Genomic DNA, 21060 nt, shown 5'->3' with positions numbered 1-21060 from the left:
ATTGGAGACAATTTCCCCTTCATACAACGGGATCACCTCAGCAATCCATGCTCTGTTTTTTGTTTTGTTTTAAAAAAACTGCACAAGAGTCCTAAAGCAGATTCACGAAATTGCTACAAACAGCCATAAAAAGAGTGGAATGAGTGGATGCTGAGGAGACAATGGCGGGTTACAAACCGCCGGGTTGCAGCGCTCTCCCTCTGCTGCCGCTTACAGCGTCGGGGAGCCGCAGCCTTTAAACGGCGCGGCTCCCGGACGCTGCAGAGAAGGAGCACGGAAATTGCACTCCTTCTCAGGCCCCGGAAGAGGCGCCGCGAGTGCCAAAGGGCGCACTCATGGCGTCACTTCCGGGGCACCACGTGTGGACATAGAGTGTCCGTTACGTCAAAATGGCGGCGCCCGTATGAACAGGGCGCCGCCATTTTGTACGGACTGAGTCCATGATAGGGCAAGGGGCATCTAGAAGAGACGCCCCTTTTCCAAACTGGGATGTCCTCAGGACGTCCCTAATGGCAGTTTGTAACCCGCCAATGAGTGGCAAAAATCAGTAGAAACCAAGTGACTGTAACACAAAAACCCATGCTTCTTTAGGCCAATCTGGACGAGTTCAATATTTGCCTATCATTTCTTCTATCACTCTCAACTCTACATGAACCACAGAGACACATGATGCTGAGACAGGAACAAAAACATCTGTTACCACCACTACCACTACCACCACTACTTTTTTGTAGTTATGTGTCTTCAAATCATTTCCAACTTACATCAACCCTAAGGCAAACCTATTTTTTTATTATTATTGTCCCAGATTTTCCAATTCGAGAGTGAAGGTAACTAGATAGAACTTTGTTGAATGCAGGGATTATAGAAAGCTAGGTGACTCATAACCAAGTTAAGAGTGCTGATGTAGCCAGGGAGAAATGATAGTTTACCTGTTCAGCAAGGGTAGCATATGCTTGGTTGCATGGCAGGAGGTTGGTATTTACACACAATTTTTTATACCTTGTGATATTCTGATACAACTGAGATGCCCTTCACACATGTTACATCAGCACTATGAAAGACTTACTTCTATGCCATTTTTGCATTAATCTGTTTTTAATCAAATAAATAAATAAAACCATTATATGAAAATTCATATTTAAATGTTTTAAATATTTTTTCATCAAATACTTCTAAATGTACTTGCTCTCAAAGTACAGAACATTTCTAAAACCTACAGGACAGCATAGCAGGCAGTATAGATGACTTCAGGAGAAAAGGAAAATGTTTTAAAACCACCTCTCTTCTTATTCCATTAATAGAAGCTTTCACTTCTGACCAGAAAGCCAATCCTAAGGGTGTTACCCTAAGACAGCAGTGTAAAGGTTACTTATGTGGGGCATGATTCAATGTGGCTTTGGCATCTAAATTCCTAAATATCTTAGGATCAGCACATTACACAGGATTAGAGGTGGGGGGGGGGGTCTCAGTATATTTTATTATGTGCCCAGAGAAATAGAATGCACAGTCTCAAAAGTGACAAAAATCTATTTTGTCTGGGATACATTATCTACAATTTTCAGGATAAAATGAAATCTAAAATATACAGTACTGAACTAAGGAAGTTGAATATTTCTCCTCTTCCCAATGTAAGTTATACTATGATTATTATGGAGTTATTCTTAATAGAAATCTGCAGCATTCTCTAGCCACATAAGGCATCAGAGTTAAACAGAAACAGCTGAAATGACATGATAGGTAGGTTTGGCTTCAATAGTGAAATCTCCGTGGCTTTCCACTGCAATTGTAATAACTATCTACCATAAGAAACTCTACTGGATATCTCATAGTCAAATATAAAGGGCCTCATTGCCCATAATTTGTAACTTATTGGTTTTGTCAAAATGTATGCAATGCTTGCAAGAACAAGATTTCTAAGCTTCTATAAATTGTCATAAAATGTCCAAATGGTGCTTACTAAAAAGAAAAGTGGTCAAACCTTCATTAAAACAAAACCACCAAGCATAGTCACATCTTTCTCCATGGCAAAGTATCAGTTTCTTAGGAACATGGCAAATAAACTATAGCAAGGAAGCAATATTTTCACTTTGGAGATTTTACTATTTTTATGTACCTTCCATTAAAGTAGCTGCAATTTGTTCAGACCTCAAATACTTTCTCTCAAAAGATTTAAATGTGACCACTCAAGTGGCGTGAATACTGTTATCAAAGTTTGACTATATATAATGTGGGTATATTAGTCACCAAACAATAATTTAGGAAGTTATTTTTTAAAAAGTTAAAATCATGCTAGGCATCTTGGAACTTAAAACATGGTGATCCTTTGGTAGAGGAGATATTTATATCTCCCGAACCCTCAAGAGGGATGCGGTGACTTCGTGGTTAAGATGCCAGTTCTGATGATCGGAAGATTGGCAGTTCGAGGCCCAAATGCTGCAAGATGGGGTGAGCTCCTGTCACTAGTCCCAGATTCTGCCAACCTAGCAGTTTGAAAGCATGAACTGCAAGTAGATAAATAGGTACCACTTCAGTGGAAAGGTAACAGCATTTGGTGCAGTCATGCTGGCCACATGACCACCGGAATCGTCTTCGGACAATGCTGGCTCTTCAGCTTAATAACGGAGACGAGCACCACCCCCTGCAGTCGGTTACGACTAGACATTCATGTCAAGGGACTACTTTTACCTTTTTAACCTTTAACCCACAAGATTGAGTTATACATACTGGAAATATTAGACAACATTAAACTGAAGCTATAATTTAAATTGGCAGTTTAATCTATTGCTTAATTTCCCCCCTCTACACTTTTAACTATATAACTGTTAGCTGTATTGTACTTTTTAAAAAGTGTTTTATAAATTATAACACTAATGAACTTCCCTAGCTGTTCAGGTTTAAAGAGCAGACTCGTATAATTTGAAAAGCTGTAATAACATGAACCCAAAGTGATTAATTAACAATTTGTAAGCCGCTCTGATAGCCTTTTGGCTGAAGAGCAGGGTATAAATAATAATAATAATTATTATTATTATTATTATTATTAAAATAATGTTTAATCAAAACTATATTTTGACAGTCAACATGGTGTAGTAGTTTGAGCATTGGACTATGAGTCTGGAGAATAGGATTCAAGTCCCCTCTCAGTCCTGAAACATAGGGCCCAAACAGACAGGCCAAAATAAAGCTGCTTCGGGTCAATTTGGAGGTATGCTATTTAAATGATGTATGAGTCCTAAGAGTCTGGAATCCACGCCAAAGCCACGCTCCAATCCTAAGGACTGGAGCATAGCTTTGGCATGCTTCTGGCCTCTTAAGAGGCCTGTATCATTTAAATAGCATACCTCCAAAATGACCTGAAGCAGCTTTATTTTGGCCTGTCTGTTCGGGCCCTTACTGAGTGATCCTGGGCAAGCTACACTTGCCCTCAGCTTCAGAGAATAGCAATGGTAAACCCCCTTTTTAGAAACTGGCCAAGAAAACTCCATGATAGGTTCACCATAGGTTCACCATAAGTCGGAAATGACTTGAAGGCACACAAGAGTAACAACAACAACAACAATTTTCTGTCCACCTCCATTACCTATTATTTAGCTTAGGAATTTTGTGCAGTGTTATCAAAATTATAATCAAATGGAAATGAATGGATAAAAGATCTGTTAAAAGAATATTTTCATCCTGTCCCTCTTTTGCCACATTTAGTGGAAGTTTGGGAAATTTTTAGAATAATCTTTCTTTTGGACAAAATGTTCATGCAAATGGGATTCTTGCGGTGATTATCCCAAACAGCCATTCTGAAGACTCATATATAGAAGGGTAGCACAGAACAGCCATGCTGATGTTTAGAATGCAAAGTGGCAATGCACTCTTTCCACTTCTGTCACAATTTCCATTGCATTTTGCTTCTATTCTTGATATGTGAGCACGAGGAGTACAATCAAGTTATCATCTACAAGCCAAAAAAAGTACTGTTTTGTTTATTTATGGCGCGGTACAAACTGCCAAAAAGCGGCATACCGTGTTGGCATTAGGGTTAGGGAGCGTGCACCATGTACATGCTCCCTAACCCCTAAAACATCATGGCGACGTAACAATGGCAGCGCCCTGTGGTGCACTTGTTACGCCGCTCCCGCAATTTGGCGGCTGCGGCTTCCCTCCGGTGGAAAAACCGCCACCACCAGCCCAGACCTTCAAGAAGGTATGTACCAGGTCCAAGATATATATTAGTCATTTCCTTGTAATCCACATTTAACTCTGTTTAATGGTTATGCCTTAATAGCTTCTGTTAGCTGTGGATGGGAATGCTCCATACTGATGCACATTCCCATTTATATTTAGCCACTGCCCCCCACTTCCATGACCCCGTGAATCCACTTGCCAATCATTTCGGAATGAAAAACAATAATATATATGTTGGTAATATAACCTGTTGAATTGACACTGTGTCCCTCATTTTTAAATAGCTTCTAGAAAACACTGATTTTGGAGAATTCAGAGCTAGACCAAGCAAAGGGCAAAGTTAATGTTATGAAACCTCTGACAGTGACAGTCTCAAAACAATGCAATGTAAAAATTACAGAGATTAGCTTTCATTCTTCATGATGACTAGTACACCAACAATTTTAGCAGGTTTGTTCCTTTTCTAAGAAACGACTGAAGTTGAGAAGAGGACATGGAACACAGTTTAGCACAGTGGCTAAGCTACACATAAATAAATGCATTGTTTAAGAACAGCACCAACTGTTTAAGAACAGCATTGTCCAGTCTCCCTCTCCCTCCCCGCCCTTTCTCTCTCATACATATTGTGCTAAATTCTGTTGCACTCAACAAAGATATACATATAAACTAAGACTGCTCCTTATTGTCAATATCATTTCATCAAGTCTAACAATGCCCTCTTATTGCACTTTGCACAAAACCTAATGTAATTACTACATTATTCAAGCAATTCTCTTTCTTTTAAAAAAGATTGTTTGTTTGATGCAGGTATTTTGATCTTAGGCTTGTTCAAAATCAGATATTCAATGTGCTGCTTAATTGTTTAATTCATTTTCATTCTTACTTTATAATTGCATGTATACATATGGTACTCCCTCTTCTGATTACAGTTTTGTGTCAATGCTATTTGCCAAAGAGAACTGGCCATGACCTGTGTTCATTGATAGCTTCTGCTAAGGAATTTTCTATCCCATTGCCTCTGAAGTATTTATCTCCTCCTCCTCTTCCATATAGGCTTATGCACCAATCATATCTACCTATTTGTTGTATTAAAATTATAATATGATATTAGTATGGTAAGAGCAGAAGACAGCATTACAATCATGACACAGAAATGCAAGTCTGCAGTTAAATACAGTCTTGTAGAAGAGATCCTAAGCTTTGCTTCTTTATTTACTCATAGAAACTAGAATCACACTACTGTTGCTGTTTTTTCTCAAAATGAAAATACTTAGAATAAGAATTGCATTAAAATATTGATGCAGTAGAAAGCAGGCGGCACACAGGACTAATTCATATCACAATAAGCAAGGTTTTACAGGAACCTAGTTTTATTGTCCATGAGCACAATGCTCACACAACACTTCCCTACTGTTCCTATTGCACTTGGGAGCAGCTAAAGATGCCTCAAGAAATCAGAAGAGGAGAAACAACCTAGAGTGCCTGCTCCTGCCATGTTTGGACATCAACCTAAAAACCATAGACAGAAGGACCATGGTTGGTTTAGTCATTTCTGCTTAGAGGAGGAGCAATAGGCTAGCACATCACAGCATGCTGGCTCATTGGTAACAAGTCAGAATTTATTAAAATTTTGTCTAAATGCATATATTTTAATCGTGTTAATCTCTGTTACAGCATTAATAGAGATTACTGCATATACTCATGTATAAATCTAGAAATTATAGTCAAAAAATTGACCAAAAAAAAACTTGAGTCGACTTATCCACGGGTCAATGTAAGTACTATACTTTAACTCATATATATATTTAAAAAGAACCATCCCCTTTCTCTAAATAGAGTGATAAACGGTGAGAGCTTAGTCCATCCTGGGAGCACCAAAAAGAAGCAAGGCTCCCCTCTGCTCTCTCATCCATCCAGCCTTTAGGATGAGCACAAACAGTTACGGTATACCTGACAGGATTTTCTAAGTTCTTTGGCATCATTTTCCTTTGCATTATCCTTTACATCCTTTGTTACATGCCTCTAAATTTTACCCTTAATTTATCCACGGGCCATATCAATATCCATAATTTTAGCCCCAAAACATGCCCTCAACTTATACATGAGGTGAACTTATAGTCGAGTATATACGGTAATCATTAATCTGTATTAACAGCAATGTGTAACAAACTATTTCCTTTTCTGGCACTTTCTGGTTGATGAATGGATAGTTTATTTAGAAAATGAACTCTAATGAATGTTTTCAAAAATAGGCACTTTGCTGCACCTCAGATAATTTGGCTTTACCATGCTTACCATTTGACTCTGATCAGCCTTGATTTACACAAAGCCCTGAAGCTGTCTCTTTATCTTGTAGAAATATTGTGAAGTAAACCTTTACTTTCATTAAGGACAGCAGTGATAGTCAATGTGCCTATTGTCACAAGAAGGGATTGTGAAAGGTGGCTGCACAATTCATGGAACAATAGGCTATCTTGCTTACAAATCAGTCAACAAGGCAGAGAGAGCAGAATAAAAACCCACCTACTGAGCATGTCAGTATTCCAAGAAATAAGTCAAGAGATTGCATGCTTTCCTTCTGAACTAGTCAGTTCTACTTTCCTTCCCTCTCTACCTAACCGCAACAGGCATGGTGTGGGGAGGTACATTATTGCTATATCTCTCCATTTGGACTTCTGGAAATAAGAGAGCTGCACTTTGCCTACTGATTTGGGCCCTCCTTTAGTGTGATATTGTTGCTTTTTGCCAAAGTGGATAGGTGTACAGACATGTTTGCATGCATGGAGGCCTCCACTTGGCACACTTTCTGTGGATCAAAGCATTTCACAGTGCAGAACATTTTTGGCAACAAACATCCACTGCCTCCATTTACCAATAAATGTTCATGTACACAAATAGCTTTGCCTCCTTATCATTTCTGAATCTGTTTTGATGTGCCATGACCACCCATTCATTCCCAAAGTCAATACAGGGATGCAAATTTAAGAAATAAATATTATCACACTCTCCTCCCAAGTAAATTTATATGCTTTCCTTAGCAATTACCAAATAAAATTATTCTGTCTGGACATCCAGCAGCTGTGAACACTAGGATTTGAAACCCCACTTGGTCATGGAAACTCACTGGATGACCTTGGGCAAGTCTCACACTCTCATCCTCAGAGGAAGGCAAAGGCAAACACAATCTGAACAAATCTTGCCAAGAAAATCCCATGATAGGTTCACCTTAGGATCATCATAAGTCAGAAATGACTTGAAGACACACAACAACCAATATTCCATCCAGCACAGGTTCATCATGCCTAGGCCCAGCATCTGATGAAAAGCAGCCCATTTTAACTGCCAGTGCTCTGGATGCTTTAGGAGAGAACAGCAGTCAGGCACAGTAGCATTGTCCCTTGATCCCAGTAAAAGGCCCTCCATCCTAACTATCACTACTGTGGCCTCAGAAAGAGAGAAGAGCAGTTATCATATCCTAAACGTAATCCCCTCCTCAAATGTCAATCTCTTTTCCTTGTGAGTCATGTATTTTTTAGACTGTAGGCCTCAGGACAGTGTGTGTGTGTGTGTGCGCGCGCGCACGCACGTGTGTGTGTGTGTGTGTGTGTGTGTGTGTAAATGATGGCAATGATGACGTCAGCCAGAAAAACAGAGTTCTTATCAAGAAACCAGATACATTCATCCAATATGTTCTTGCTGTTTATGAGATATGACACTAAGGGGAGCAGATAATTTTATGGGGGGAAAATAATAGCCAGATGGTGAGTTTATGATACAGCAAGATTTTGGGCCTTAGTTCAGAAGAAGCATATCAAACCCAAAACTACACAGAGAAAAAATAAATGAAGAATGCCTTACAAGCATTTTGTGTGTGTGTGTGTGTGTGTGTGTGTGTGTGTGTGTGTGTGAAATCATGATAAGTGGGAAAAGTCTGAACAAGTGAAAGCACAACTACAACTTTTAAGTAGTTTAGGTCCAAAATACACAAAAGAGCAAACTAATAATAACACACAATTACAAGATATAGTAGTCACCAGAACAAAGACTGCACTGACTATTCGTGTTGTAAGAATAATAAATCCTTTGCACAATAGTCATTAGTTTCTGTGATTCACCAATGACAGTGCCTCTTTCCTTTCTCTTTCCTTTTCTTCCAAAGACTTTTGTGGGAAATCACAACAAACTACAGTAGCAATAGCAATAGCATTTCTATACTGCTTATCAGTGCACTTAAGCACTCCCTAAGCGGTTTACAAATTGTAAGCTAATTGCCCCCAACAATCTGGGTACTCCATTTTAGAGACTTCGGAAGGATACAAGCCTGAGTCGAGCTTCAGCCCTTTTGCTAGTACTGAACTCACAACCTTACTCACAACCTTATGGTTTGTGAGTGAGTGGCTGCAGTATAGGCATTTAACTACTACGCCACCAGTAGTGCCTAGTAGTTCCAAGTATTCATCTCATTAATGTACTTTCTGTAAAGTACAGTTTACAACTGGTAAACTGCATAAAAATGATGCCACGAACAGCTACCATGTCAAGAAATATAATACTAAAGTCAACATTCAGCCAAACATAATCGCCCCAAACTACAGAACTTTTTAGCACTTAGTACTAAACCTTTAATTTTTTTAAATAGTTCATTAGCAAGGGCATGAGTAATTTTTTAACAGCAAACTTTATGCTGGTTTGTGATCGTAATAAATACTCATCTATCTGTCTATAATAGCTAACCTTTGCTTCCTCTGTCTCAGCAAGATAATGGTTATCAACAGGTTTCTGCCAACTTTAACAAATGCTGTATTGCCACTAAATCAGCATTCAACTAAGTGATTTTAATGAGTTAAATTTATCACTAGGGCAGTGGCATTCCCACCTCTGGTATCAACAATGGGGGGGGGGGCTGTTGGTGGCGGTGGTGGCAGCAGCCAAAAGGGCACATTCAGCCTTTTATTTTGCCACAACAGTGGAGATCTCATGAGAAGATCTCATGAGAAAGTATTATAAACATTGATTACTATAGATACAGAAATAGAGTTGAGAGGGAAAAACACTAAGATCCACGCATGTTGGTATGATGTTTTATTTAACAGACTCTTCTAAAGTATTTCAGCTACTGAAAAAAGCTATGCAATATAAAGGTATGACAGAGTAATCAGAGCCCAAAAGCATTTGGGAAGAAGGTATATTTCCTCAAACAGAGTAAATATTAGGAAGATTAAGCTTTATTGCCAACTTGAGATAGTAGGGATGTTCAATTATGTCACATGATACAACCCAAATACAAGTACAATCAGCACAGATGTGACAAATATGATCCTATAAGCCATCAGTTCTTTTTCATGAGTGGCACTATAGGTATCTTAACTGCAAGACAATAACAGAATTTATGATCAGGTTAGCAAACATAAGAGGCATGGCAGATAGGCATAACAATACCTGAAGTACAATTTCCCCCAAAGAAAGATCTAATGTATCAGGTGTACTGGAGGATCTCCAGAGTTTTGCTATTTGTAGCTGCCAGCTTGTTCCAGATAGTCTTCATTTTTTTTACTTTGATTGTAATAAATAATTAATGCCAGGCTTTGTAACTTGCTGACAAATACAAATGCATCACACTCCAATACAGTGTAACGTGTCACTAAGAAACTACATGCACTATGGAAAAAAAGTGTTTGAGGTATTTCAAAAGTAGGCTAAATATTCAAGGTCAACCTTTAGACAAACCTACCGCTAGAATACCTGCAGCTTCCACTACAACCTACCTGCAAGGGTGATAAATTTAATCTGATATGAAATTTCTAAAAAAATCTCTTTTCCCAGATAAATCTGCTTAACCTCTCAACACTTTCTCTATTTTGCAGTTATTTCAGCACCGGCTAACATGAAATTTTTAAAATGCAAAATGAAGAGCTTCCATTTTGAAAACATTTTTCATGTACTTGTTTTTAAAAAATTGATAAAAGGTACCACTCAGATACCAATGAAAAGATGCAGCTATAAAATCTGTTTATGTATCTAGGTGTGACTGTAACAGAACAGAGAATCATAACTGCCCATATGCATGGTCATCCTCTTTCAATGTAGTCTTAATCCCTACAAGAACCCAATAAGGAATTCCTACACTGAAGATGACACTAGGTGGTTCATGCTTGTAAGTCTGGAGAATGCTGAAAAACCAGTCATGTTTTCTTTCCTTCAACAGGGAAGAACAAAACACGACAAGAGCAGGACCAAGAATCATTTTATAAAGAACAACTGACCTGCACAGGTTCAGGGGTAAGCTGGACAACATGCTGCATTCGTTCACTGTGATGATGCCTGGACTCCTCTTCATATATCACATCCCTCTCATGCTGGGGAAGATTCAGGAAGCGTCTAATTGTACACAGATTTTCCCAGAGTGTACGATTTTCTGGACTTGGATTTTCTTTCCACCGGAGCAGTTCACACAGCCAGCCCTGCAGTGGAAAGTAAAAAATTTGGATTTGTTAGGTACTAATGAACTGATGAACGACATAATTCTCTGGTTCTGTTGGGAAAGCTCTTCTTCTGTTATTCCAATATGATGTACAACCATGATTGAAGGTGGCATCTCCAATTCCAGCTACTCATTTGAGATATCTTACATTAAGACTGTTTAAAAGTACTAGAACTTGTATCATGCATGCTAGTTTGGTCATTATAATCCTACTGTAATCCAAACGGCATCTTCCAAGTTATTTAATCAAATATGCAATGAACTTTAAACATGTTTTCTAGTGCAATCACATATAGATTTGATCCTGATTCAAATAGGGCAGTATAGACAGCTTGCCAGAGTCTTGTCTGGATGCCAGATACTGAGCACCAAAATGGAAAAGTCATACAATGAACGCTTTTTGAATGCATCTAGTTGATGCACAACTAGATTCCCTGGCAAGACAGCAACAGAATATGGTCTTATATTATCAGTTATGAGTCAGCATGTACTGCTTATGAAAAATGCATGGTTCCCACATAGGATCCAACTGGAAAGAATTACTTAATTGAACTTTTGAAAGAGACCACTCCCCTAAACAAATTTAATAGAATTTAATCATGACATTAATAGATAGAGATATTGCCTACATCGCTGTGAGAAAAGAGCAATGTAAACTATAGGGCAGAAAGGCAGAATTGTTGTTAATGAGTGAAAAACTCTCCCAGATTCAGCCACCTTTATGTATAGAAAGCAGGTATGCTAATCCTCTTTGGAGTTTTAGGTACACTATACATCTGCAGTGCCTAGTTTCTCATATCTGCAAGCAGCTGTCTCTTGCACAGCAGTGACTGAATCATCCTTTCTTGTGGTTTTACTAATAAATAAAAGATTTCCCAGCACTTCCTAATTCAAATAGTTTGAGAGTTTTATAGCCCATACATTGAAATGAGAGCTCTAGGTTTTGACAGTATGAGCCCAGCCCAGGTAAAGTTCAAGTATATATCTTTGTCCATTTGACAGTGGCATCACTAGGACTGGTGTCATCCCAATGCAGTAATGACTCATGGTGTCACACCCAGGCAGACAGTCACCCTCCAGTGCTAGTGAATAAGAGCTGCCAGCAGAAGAAGGGACTTGGTGTTGGTCGCCACATGCTGCCCCCTGGAGCAATGATAGGGATGGGAGGGGGCCAGGACTGGGGCCTCTTGGGATGCCCCCACCCCTGAAGAAGATGGAAGAAAGGAGAACAGAAGAGGAAGAGACGAATGCCATAACTGCCTTTGTAGCAGCTACATCCCACCTGACATCCCAAACCCATCCCCCAGCAGGCAGTGCCAGGTGGTGAGTCCTCCCTCCCCTCCAAAAATGGGATGTGCAACCCTGGAGAGAGAGTGGGAAGAGAGGGGAGGCACAGTTAAAGGAGTAGTAGCAGCAGCAGGAATGGGGGGGCAGTCACCATCTGCCTCCTCCTCCTGTCCACCTCACCACCCCCTTGCCCAGCCCAGCTGCCTGGCACACTGCTGCCCACCTTCCCTTCCCTTCTGTCCCACTGCCCTGCCCTGTACTTCCTTCTGGGGAAAGGGAGGAGTTCATAGTCACCACTGATGGTATCTCCTTTTCTTGGCCCAGCCATCAGCCCTGCCAAACTCAACAGGGACGGACGCCAGAGATGTCTTGGCTGGCAGAGGAGGGCAGCTGGGGGTCTTGAAACCAATAGTGAGTGACCACCCTGCTAAATATCCCCCATGGAGTCACCCAGTGCAGTCCACAGCCCTGTGCTCAACTAGACGTTGAAATCAGTGGGACTTGAGGGATCATGTCATGTGTTAAGAAGCACTTAGAAAATCTTGATTTTTAAAAATATTTTGTTAAAATTCAAGAAGTGGCAATACCTATACACTGTGGTTTGTCACTAACCCGAAGAATCACTGAGAGATTTTTGTAATGCAAAAACTTATAAGTCAGTGACAAGTCCTGATGGGAGATGGTATTAACACCACATATAGTCTCGTGTCATTGTTTGCCTAAGTCTCCACTGTGTCTTCTGTCTTTACTCTATCCCCCTGCAAAAAGGGGGGGAAAAAAAAAAGGAAAAGGAAAAAAGGAAAAAAAGGAAAAGGCAAGATTTGATTATCTCCGCTGCATCAGCCAAGACAGCAACACCAGCTGTTCTCATTGTGCAGCCTCTTCCTCACGGCCTACATGTTAATAACCTGATCATTCCATTTTCTCCTTCAACTGCCGGCTGCAGCACAGCAAAGAGACAAAAACCCAGGCCCATCTGCAGCAGCTGTAGGCACTGAACTGTGAAGCCACTGGGGATTTATAAACTAATCTGTAACACAACACTGCCTTGTTTTTACAAGTGAGAGGCCACATTTGTGCAGACCTGATCTTTTCTTGCAATAAGCTAGGAGTGGGGGGAAATGAAAAGAAGATATCTAATTATTTCTTTGAATAAATATATGTATTTAGTATTTTCAATGGTATGTGGATAACCACAGAATCAGCTGACACACAAACAGTCTCTTCCTCTCACACAAGATCCTGTGTCTATTTCATAATAATTTAGAAACAGAACAAAACAACAACAAAAACCCTCTTAGCTCCAAAGTGTTTTCTCAGGGGTTCCTCCTCACAAAGGAAATAATTTTTGAAATGTAAAATAAACCATCTGTGGAAAAAATAAGCTCCTATTTCTCCATCCTTTTTACAGATCCAAGTAAGCCTCCAACAAACACTTTCAAGTATTTCAATCAGGTATGGTTAAAACACTTCCCATGGGAAAGTGTAGTGCAAGACCTTTTTTTTTTTTCCAGAAAGCTGTTTTTAAAGGATAAGAAAATTCCTACAGCCGTTCAAAGTCAACGTTTTGAATGATCTCGATCCGAAGACTTACTGGTCTGTCTGAGGATGCGGCTGCATTTTTGGAAAGCTCAGCTTGAAAAGAGACGATTGACAGCTGACTGCTACCATCTCTGCTTCTGATCTTGGAATGCGGTATACAATATTCAGCTGCATTTGATGGATAAGCACTGATATAATCTGCACTCATTACAGTCACTTAGCCTGACACTACAGGCCTCATTATGGACTACATGCTCTCTGCCATTAGTCTTGAGGAAGTATAGCGCTCAATTTGCCAAGCAACATGCAAGGTCCTGACCGTAGAGCTATTAAGGAGAGAACTAGACTGCAGTGTGACCATGTGTGCAGACATGAGCAAACCAAATTAATTTCTGGCAAAAGAAGTTACCAGGCAAAGATCTCATCCTCAGGACACCTGAGAATGTCTCGATTCCCCAGTGGACATGAGCTAATGGCATGTTTAGCAGAGCTCAGCTCTGAAGGTGAATCGCATTCCTGTTACTTAGGGAAATATTAATCCAGTTTCCCCAGAAACTCTTTGCTTGGGTGATCAGATTAAGGGATCCAGCTTTCTACAGTGCTTACACACACATACACATACACACACACCAGCAGGGTCCAAGAAATCTGTGATACTTCACAGCCTCAGACATATTGCACCATGTATATACCCAGCTGCTACAATAATTAGCTTATGAATGTATCAGCTGGTTCTGCAATTTTTATAAATAATAACTAATCTACAGAGCAGAAAGATTTTCATGAGCCTAATATCAGCAAGAAATTGCTAAGCCCCCCCTAACTCTGTAATGTCATTGTGCTAAATGCCCTCTTCATGCTTGCAATTTTATACAAATGGGTCTCCCTCTGATGCCATTTATAAATATTTATTTGGCATCAGCAATGACAATTCATTTGTGTCAGCTTCTCTCACAATAGCTATTATTTGTTTTCTCTCTGTTTTGCAGTCTATTTGTACACATATCTACAACAAATCTATTTCTATTTCATCATTCTAGTATCCGGACATCCTTTTATTCAGACAGCCTTTCAAGCATCTACCAAATAGGTGTTAAGTACCAGTATTATTAACGCGAGACGAAAAACCGAACTAGTATAAGCCCCATCTAACTGAAACACACAATATCCAAACAAACTACCACTAAAAGAAGAAGTATTTGTGCATTGTGTAGGGTGCCCCCGCCCACGCACAAACCATTTAAATAATCTTAGCATGCCATCCAAGAAAGTTTTGCAGTACCAAGCAAAAAAAAGTGTAAATGTCAAATAAAACAGTGACAGATGACAGTATTCTCTATTGAATAGCACCGTTGCTTCGTGCATGTTCAATGAGAACTCATGAATTATTAATAATAAATCTCCTTTTTCTGTTAAAAAAAACCTCAAGAAGTTGTGTTATTTTATTCAAGGAGGTAGTGGCATAGGGACTTCATGTATGTCACACTCAGCATACCAAGGGAATTATTTCCATGTAAGAAACGCTGATGCAGAATTTCATGTAGATGGATGTGTTTGTGTTGACTTCAGGGTTTCGATTAATGTTACTGGTAGCAGAGTTTCAGGAAATGATGAGAACTGATCCAGTACACTGAAGTTGAGTGTAGGTAGAATTAATATTGGCTCAATTTTGCCAGTCCCGTTTTCTCATAAACAAATAGTCTTAGAAACTTACATTCTTGTGCCTAGTTTCATCAAAAGCTTTCAAATTAATTAATAACAGATTAATCAATTATATTCTGAATTAGTATTTTCCATCATTGCCATTTGGGTTAGTTTTCAGTTGTAGAGTGAAATAAGGGGGCACTTACTGCTATTTTGTAAAATTGCCGAAACTAAGTAGAAATATTATTTACGAACAGGTAGTGGCTAACCTTTAATAAATAATAAAATAATAAAAATATTATTTCTATCCCGCTGTTTGCCAGGCAATCAAAGCGGCGTACAACAAGTTAAAATACATCCATATATATATATATATATAATGCCCACCTTAAAACAAGATTAAACAGTATAAGATTTAAAACTACATATTAAAAACCAGCTAATCCAAATAATAATCATCATGAGCAGAGTTCACTAGATGGGAAGTCTTATTCATGGCTGAGTATTTTATTCTGGGAAGGCCTGCCGGAAGAGATCCATCTTAATGGCTTTAGGAAGTTTTAAGGAATTTACTATTCACTTGCTGAAGGAAATCATATTTAACTTGCATTAATTTCTATATTCTGTGTATATGCTTTATATTACTAACAGTGACACTCTGGGACAAGTTTATTGTAAGCAGAATAAAATAATGGCCAATAAAATATGCTGCAAGTTTCTTTTTGAAACATTCAAATTTAGGAAAGGAAAGAAACGTTGCCCCGAATAAATAGTCTTATACAACTGAAGAAAGGCTGTAATTATGATAGCAAGGTATTTAGCTTGCATTTTCTTTTGTACACAAACCTTTAGTTATATGAATGGATATCTGGTAATTTTATATATATATTTAAAAACCTCAATAGGTTTGCATATCTGTCACATTTTGTCAGATAGCATCAGTATCTTTTTGTCTCCTGATCAACGCATTTTGCATAACAAAAGAGATAAAATCTTTGGGGGAAGTAAACTTTCCCATTCTGTTGCTCAATATGCATAACAATTTAAACTTAATACATTGGGAACCCCAAAGCATTAATTGCACATCAAAGCAAAGCAAAGTGATTCCAAAATTCTACAACAAAGATTTTTACCATTTATGGATCAAAAAATGCCAGATATCCAAGCTGGGTTCAGGAAAGGAAAAGAATTTGGGTTGGAAAATCCTGCTTGAGAAAGTTAAACAGAATACGGAGTACAATGAAGTCAATAATGTAATTAAATCCCACATATTGAATGTTAGGTATTAATTGTAAACAGTATATTGATCCTAAACTCTTCAAGCCGTGCGGGAGGGGGGAGTGGGGAGTAGGGAATGGGGTATATGCAACATTGTATATATGTTAAAATAATAAAGATTTTTTAAAAAGGAAAGGAAACGTCACTAGGGATCATATTGCCAACATATGTTGGATAATGGAGCATGCCAAAGACTTTCAAGGGGGGGAGGGAGACTTGTGCTTTCTAGGTTATAGGAAAGCCTTTGATTTTCTAGATCATGAAAAACTGTGAATCTCTCTTAAAGAGATGAGTGTGTCACAACATTTCATTGTTCAGATGTACTCAGGACAAGAGGCTACCACCAAGGCAGAACAAAGAGAAATTGATTGATTTCTAATTGGCAAGTGGGGGGAGAGGGTCAGTCAAGACTGCATTTTATCACCCTGTCTGGTTAACTTCGAAGTAAACATATAATATGTAATGCAAGATTAGATTTGGAGAAAGTAGGTGTGAAAATTGGAGGAAGGAACATCAATAATTTAAGTTATGCAGATGACACCATACTACTAGCAGAATATAGCAAAGGCTTGGAACAATTGCTGAAGAAAATCAAGGAAGAAAGTGCAAAGGCAGATTTACAGCTGAACATAAAGAAAAGACAAATAATGATCATTGATGATTTACATAACTTTAAAGCAGGTTATGACAATATTGAAATAGTTCAAAATGTTCCATATCTTGGCTCATCATTAATCAGAATGGAGACTGCAGTCAAGAGATCAAAGATTAAGACTTGGAAGGTCAGCTATGAAGGAATTAGAGAAGACAATGAAGTGTAAAGATATATCATTGAATACTGAAGTTAGAATTGTCCATGCCATTGTATTTCCCATTTCTATGTATGGTTGTGAAAGCTGGATAGTGAAGACAGATTGAAGAAAATCAACTCATTTCAAATGTGGTATTGCAAAAAGCTTCTATGGATACTGTGGCCTGCTAAAAAGATAAATAAGGGGTCCTGGAGCAACTCTAGTCCAAACCTGATTTGTTCAGTGCACTGGCCATTGGCCTGTGGAGTCCCTCAGGATTCTGTGTTGTCCCCCAGTCTATTTAACATCTACATGAAACTAGTTGAAAGAGATCTTCCAGAGTTTGGGGGTTCAGTATCAGCACTATGCTGATGACACCTAACTCTCTCTCCTTCCCATGTGATTCCAAGGAAGCTGACATACTGAACCAGTGTCTGTTGTTAGTAATAGATTGGATGAGAACAAACATACTGAAACTTAATCCAGATGAGACAGAAGTGCTCCTGGTCAACTGAATGGCAGATCAAAAAACAGGAACCCTGCCTTTGTTGGATGCTTGGATGGGGTTACACTCCCCCTGAAATTTCAGCTTTGGGCCTGGATGTCCAGGTTTCAGAAGTGGCCAGGAGTGCATTTGCACAGCTAAAACTAGTGGGCCAGCTTTTCCTATGATTACATCTTGTCTGGGCTACTGTTTCTAAAACTCTATTGGTAAGGTTTTAATCAATTTTATCTGTGAGCCACACTGCATCCTACTTTAGGAGAAAGGTGACATATTAAATACATGGTTATCTAGACGTTTAGATAACTAAACTGAGACTGCTGTACTGTGGCCATATCACAAGAAGGCATGACTCACTAGAAAAGACAATAATGCTTGTTAAGCTAGAAGGCAGTATGAAAAGAGGAAGACCACATTCCAGATGTATAGAATGAATCAAAGAAGCCATGGTCCTGAGTCTACAAGACTTGAGCAGTGCTATTGATGACAGGGTGACCTGGAGGTTTCTCATTCACAGAATCACCATAAGTCAAAGTTACCTTGGTGGCAGATAGTAACCACAACCACAACAAAAACTAGGAACCCCAAAGCTTGCAGACAAAGAAAGTCATCAAAGAAAGCCAGGAATATTTTGGACCTCAGCTAAGAGTCTTGGGAGTTTAATACATGTGAGGGCTCCCATCATGCTCCTGTCACCAAAACGTCACCAAACTGCAATGGGAGCCTCCTTGTGGAATCGTTCATGGCGCTATGCTTCCGTTTTTGTCATGGAACTGTCAGCGTAATTGTTAGGAAAAGGGCCCTTTTTTAATAACGGATCAAATCGTTATTAAAAAAGGGCCCTTTTCCTAACAATTACGAGAACGCTTCCATGACAAAAACAGCAGTGTTCCCCTTTAATAGTGCCAGACGCGAACCCACCAGGAGGTTCCTGTTGCAGATTGGTGACATTTGAGTGACAGGAGCATTACGGGAGCCCTCGCGTGTGATAAACTCCTTGGTCTTTTTATTTCTACAATTAAATCAAATGTGGTGGTCAAGAAAAAATAAACTATCTATCAAAAAGGACATATACAGAAACCCTTTAAGATGAATGTAAACCTGAAGTTGATCCAAAAATCTGTTATAGTGGCAGGAACGATGTTAAATTCAATTCAGAGCAGTCCTTATTGCCATGTAAATTTACTCCTTCAAGCATGTATTAGGGGCATCAAGGTATTAATTTTCTCAGTCTAGAAAAGGACATAGCTCTTTCTTGTTCACATTCTCTACCACAGGTTCTACTTGCATTTAGTTCTACTGGATGATTATAGTTTCTTTTTCTTTTTGAAATAAAAGCTTTCCTGTGCCTTTTCTCTTCACAGTTTAGATTTCTTTATGTGAGTGTGCCATTTTTAAAAAAAATATTGGCTTGATTTGGTTGAGAGGATGTATTTCTATGCCCTGAAGCATCACTCAAAGAAAGAAAAAGGCAAAAGAGGCCTTTGTGGAATACCAGAAGAAACCTACAATGGGCGCAATGTTCATACTTGCCTTCAGAGTAACAATATGTCTCATATACTAACATAAATAGTGCACAGGAGACCAGGATGATTTGAAATTGATGTGTGTTTGGGGGGCGGGGGGGGGGGGGAGAGGAGAGCCACTGAGACTTGAGTAGCCTGAAAAAGAAGCTAAGCTTTATTGCAATAATAGCTAGATTATTGGAAAGCTGAAGGGCATTGATTTTAAGACCATTGACAATGTTCTACCAATTAAGCAATGCTTGTAATGGAAGCCAGAAATGAGCTATCCAGGGTAATTTATATTGAAAAGCTGCTTGTTTGGGACACTATCACCAATGATACACTGATACATTGGTTTGGAAAAATATAACTTCAGCATTTAATTCATTGACCTTGGGCAGTACTTGTTTAGCATGATGTTCTTTTTTCCTCCTCTTCTTCTCCTTTAAAAAGAAATTGAATGTTTCTACACTGACATTTTGCAGGGATTCCAGAAAATACATGAATAGGCAAATGAAGTGATGTTAGTGTAAATGATTCAAAAATTTCTACTCAAAATATATGTTAAAGGATATTTCTTCACCCACAACTTCATTGCAGAAAAATGTCAGCATCTGTGACAAAAAATGTAATGTATGTCTTAGAAGATATTCTAATTATGCTATTAGCCACAGAAAGATTACTTCCTAATTGTACTCTAAAACAAGTGTTCAGCAGGAATTAACTCTTTGGGTGACTGAATATCCACATCAACACAAAACAAACCAGGTGGTATTCTGAACTTGCTCTTTAGTCACAAAAAGCTCTTATTCTATAAAGTTAATAGTTAACTATTAAAATAAAGATCCTAGTGATTTAAAACAGCCAGAAAAGCTGATTTGAGTAGTAGTAATTTATGCATTGAATCTTGATGGGATCTTGACAAGGCCTAGTGATCTCTTTGCTCTTTACTGTTCAACTTTGAACCACAACATTCGGTAACATAATGTTTGGGGAAGCACTAGTTTTGCCAGATTACTCCTTGAACTCTTTACCCCTTTATTCTAGATAAACATTCAGACAATCCACATATTAACAGTATTCATCACACAAAACTTGCATTCTACATTTTTATCAAACTGTGACAGCACATAAAAATTCTCAAGGTAAGGGCTGAATCTACCCTTGTGCCAAGTTCAGAAACTTCATTCAGTACAAAACATGGCAGCCAGGTTGGTTACCGGCACACCTAGAACTGCCTATATTACACCTGTCCTAAAATCTCTCCACTGACTGCCTATCAGTTTCCGGGCAAGATACAAGGTGTTGGTTTTAACCTTTAAAGCCCTACATGGCTTGGGTCCAGACTACATGTGGGGCCGCCTCCTTCCATATAATCCAGCCCACACACTTCGGTCCTCTGGGAAGAATCTGCTACAACCTAAGAAGACTAGGTTGTCTGCGGTGACGCAGAGGACCTTTTCATCTGCTGCTCCCAGGCTCTGGAATAACCAGCCGGATGAGATCCGTCATCTTACCACCTTGGAAGCCTTTAAAAAGGCTATAAAGACGGATCTCTTCCAGCAGGCCTTCCCAGATCAGCCTCCTTGACCTGCCTCCCCCTGGTACTACTATTACTGTTGCTGCTATTTCTATTGCTCCTAACATTGCTATTGATATTGGTACCGATATCACCATCCCTGCCCCCTCTCTCCTATAGGATAACCTCTCTTGCACAATTCACCCACAATTTTTTTCTTTTCTATTATGTTTTACACTGTCTGCTGTTTAATCCTATTTAATGGCTTGGACTTATGTTTTTACGAGTGGAGGGAGGGCTGGGCTTTGGGGATCTGTCTTTTTAATTATAAT

The 21060-nt window shown here is 39.0% G+C and overlaps 1 protein-coding gene across 3 annotated transcripts in view; it reads right to left on the bottom strand.

Annotated features, from left to right (window-relative positions):
• The window catches only part of SATB2 (SATB homeobox 2), a 185202-nt gene that overhangs the window by 28792 nt on the left and 135350 nt on the right, over positions 1-21060 (bottom strand). For all 3 annotated transcript variants that reach the window (XM_089519484.1, XM_089519486.1, XM_089519487.1), the window contains one exon: positions 10443-10640. In XM_089519484.1, coding sequence (XP_089375610.1) covers positions 10443-10640 — 198 coding nt within the window. The remainder of the gene's footprint in view (positions 1-10442; positions 10641-21060) is intronic.

This window comes from Sceloporus occidentalis, unplaced genomic scaffold, assembly GCF_023333645.1.
Source record: "Sceloporus occidentalis isolate IW3139 unplaced genomic scaffold, rSceOcc1.0.p SCAF_4, whole genome shotgun sequence".
NCBI classification, from domain to species: Eukaryota; Metazoa; Chordata; class Lepidosauria; order Squamata; family Phrynosomatidae; genus Sceloporus; species Sceloporus occidentalis.
Note: the sequence above shows the minus strand (reverse complement) of the source record. Positions and strands in the feature narration are given on the sequence as shown.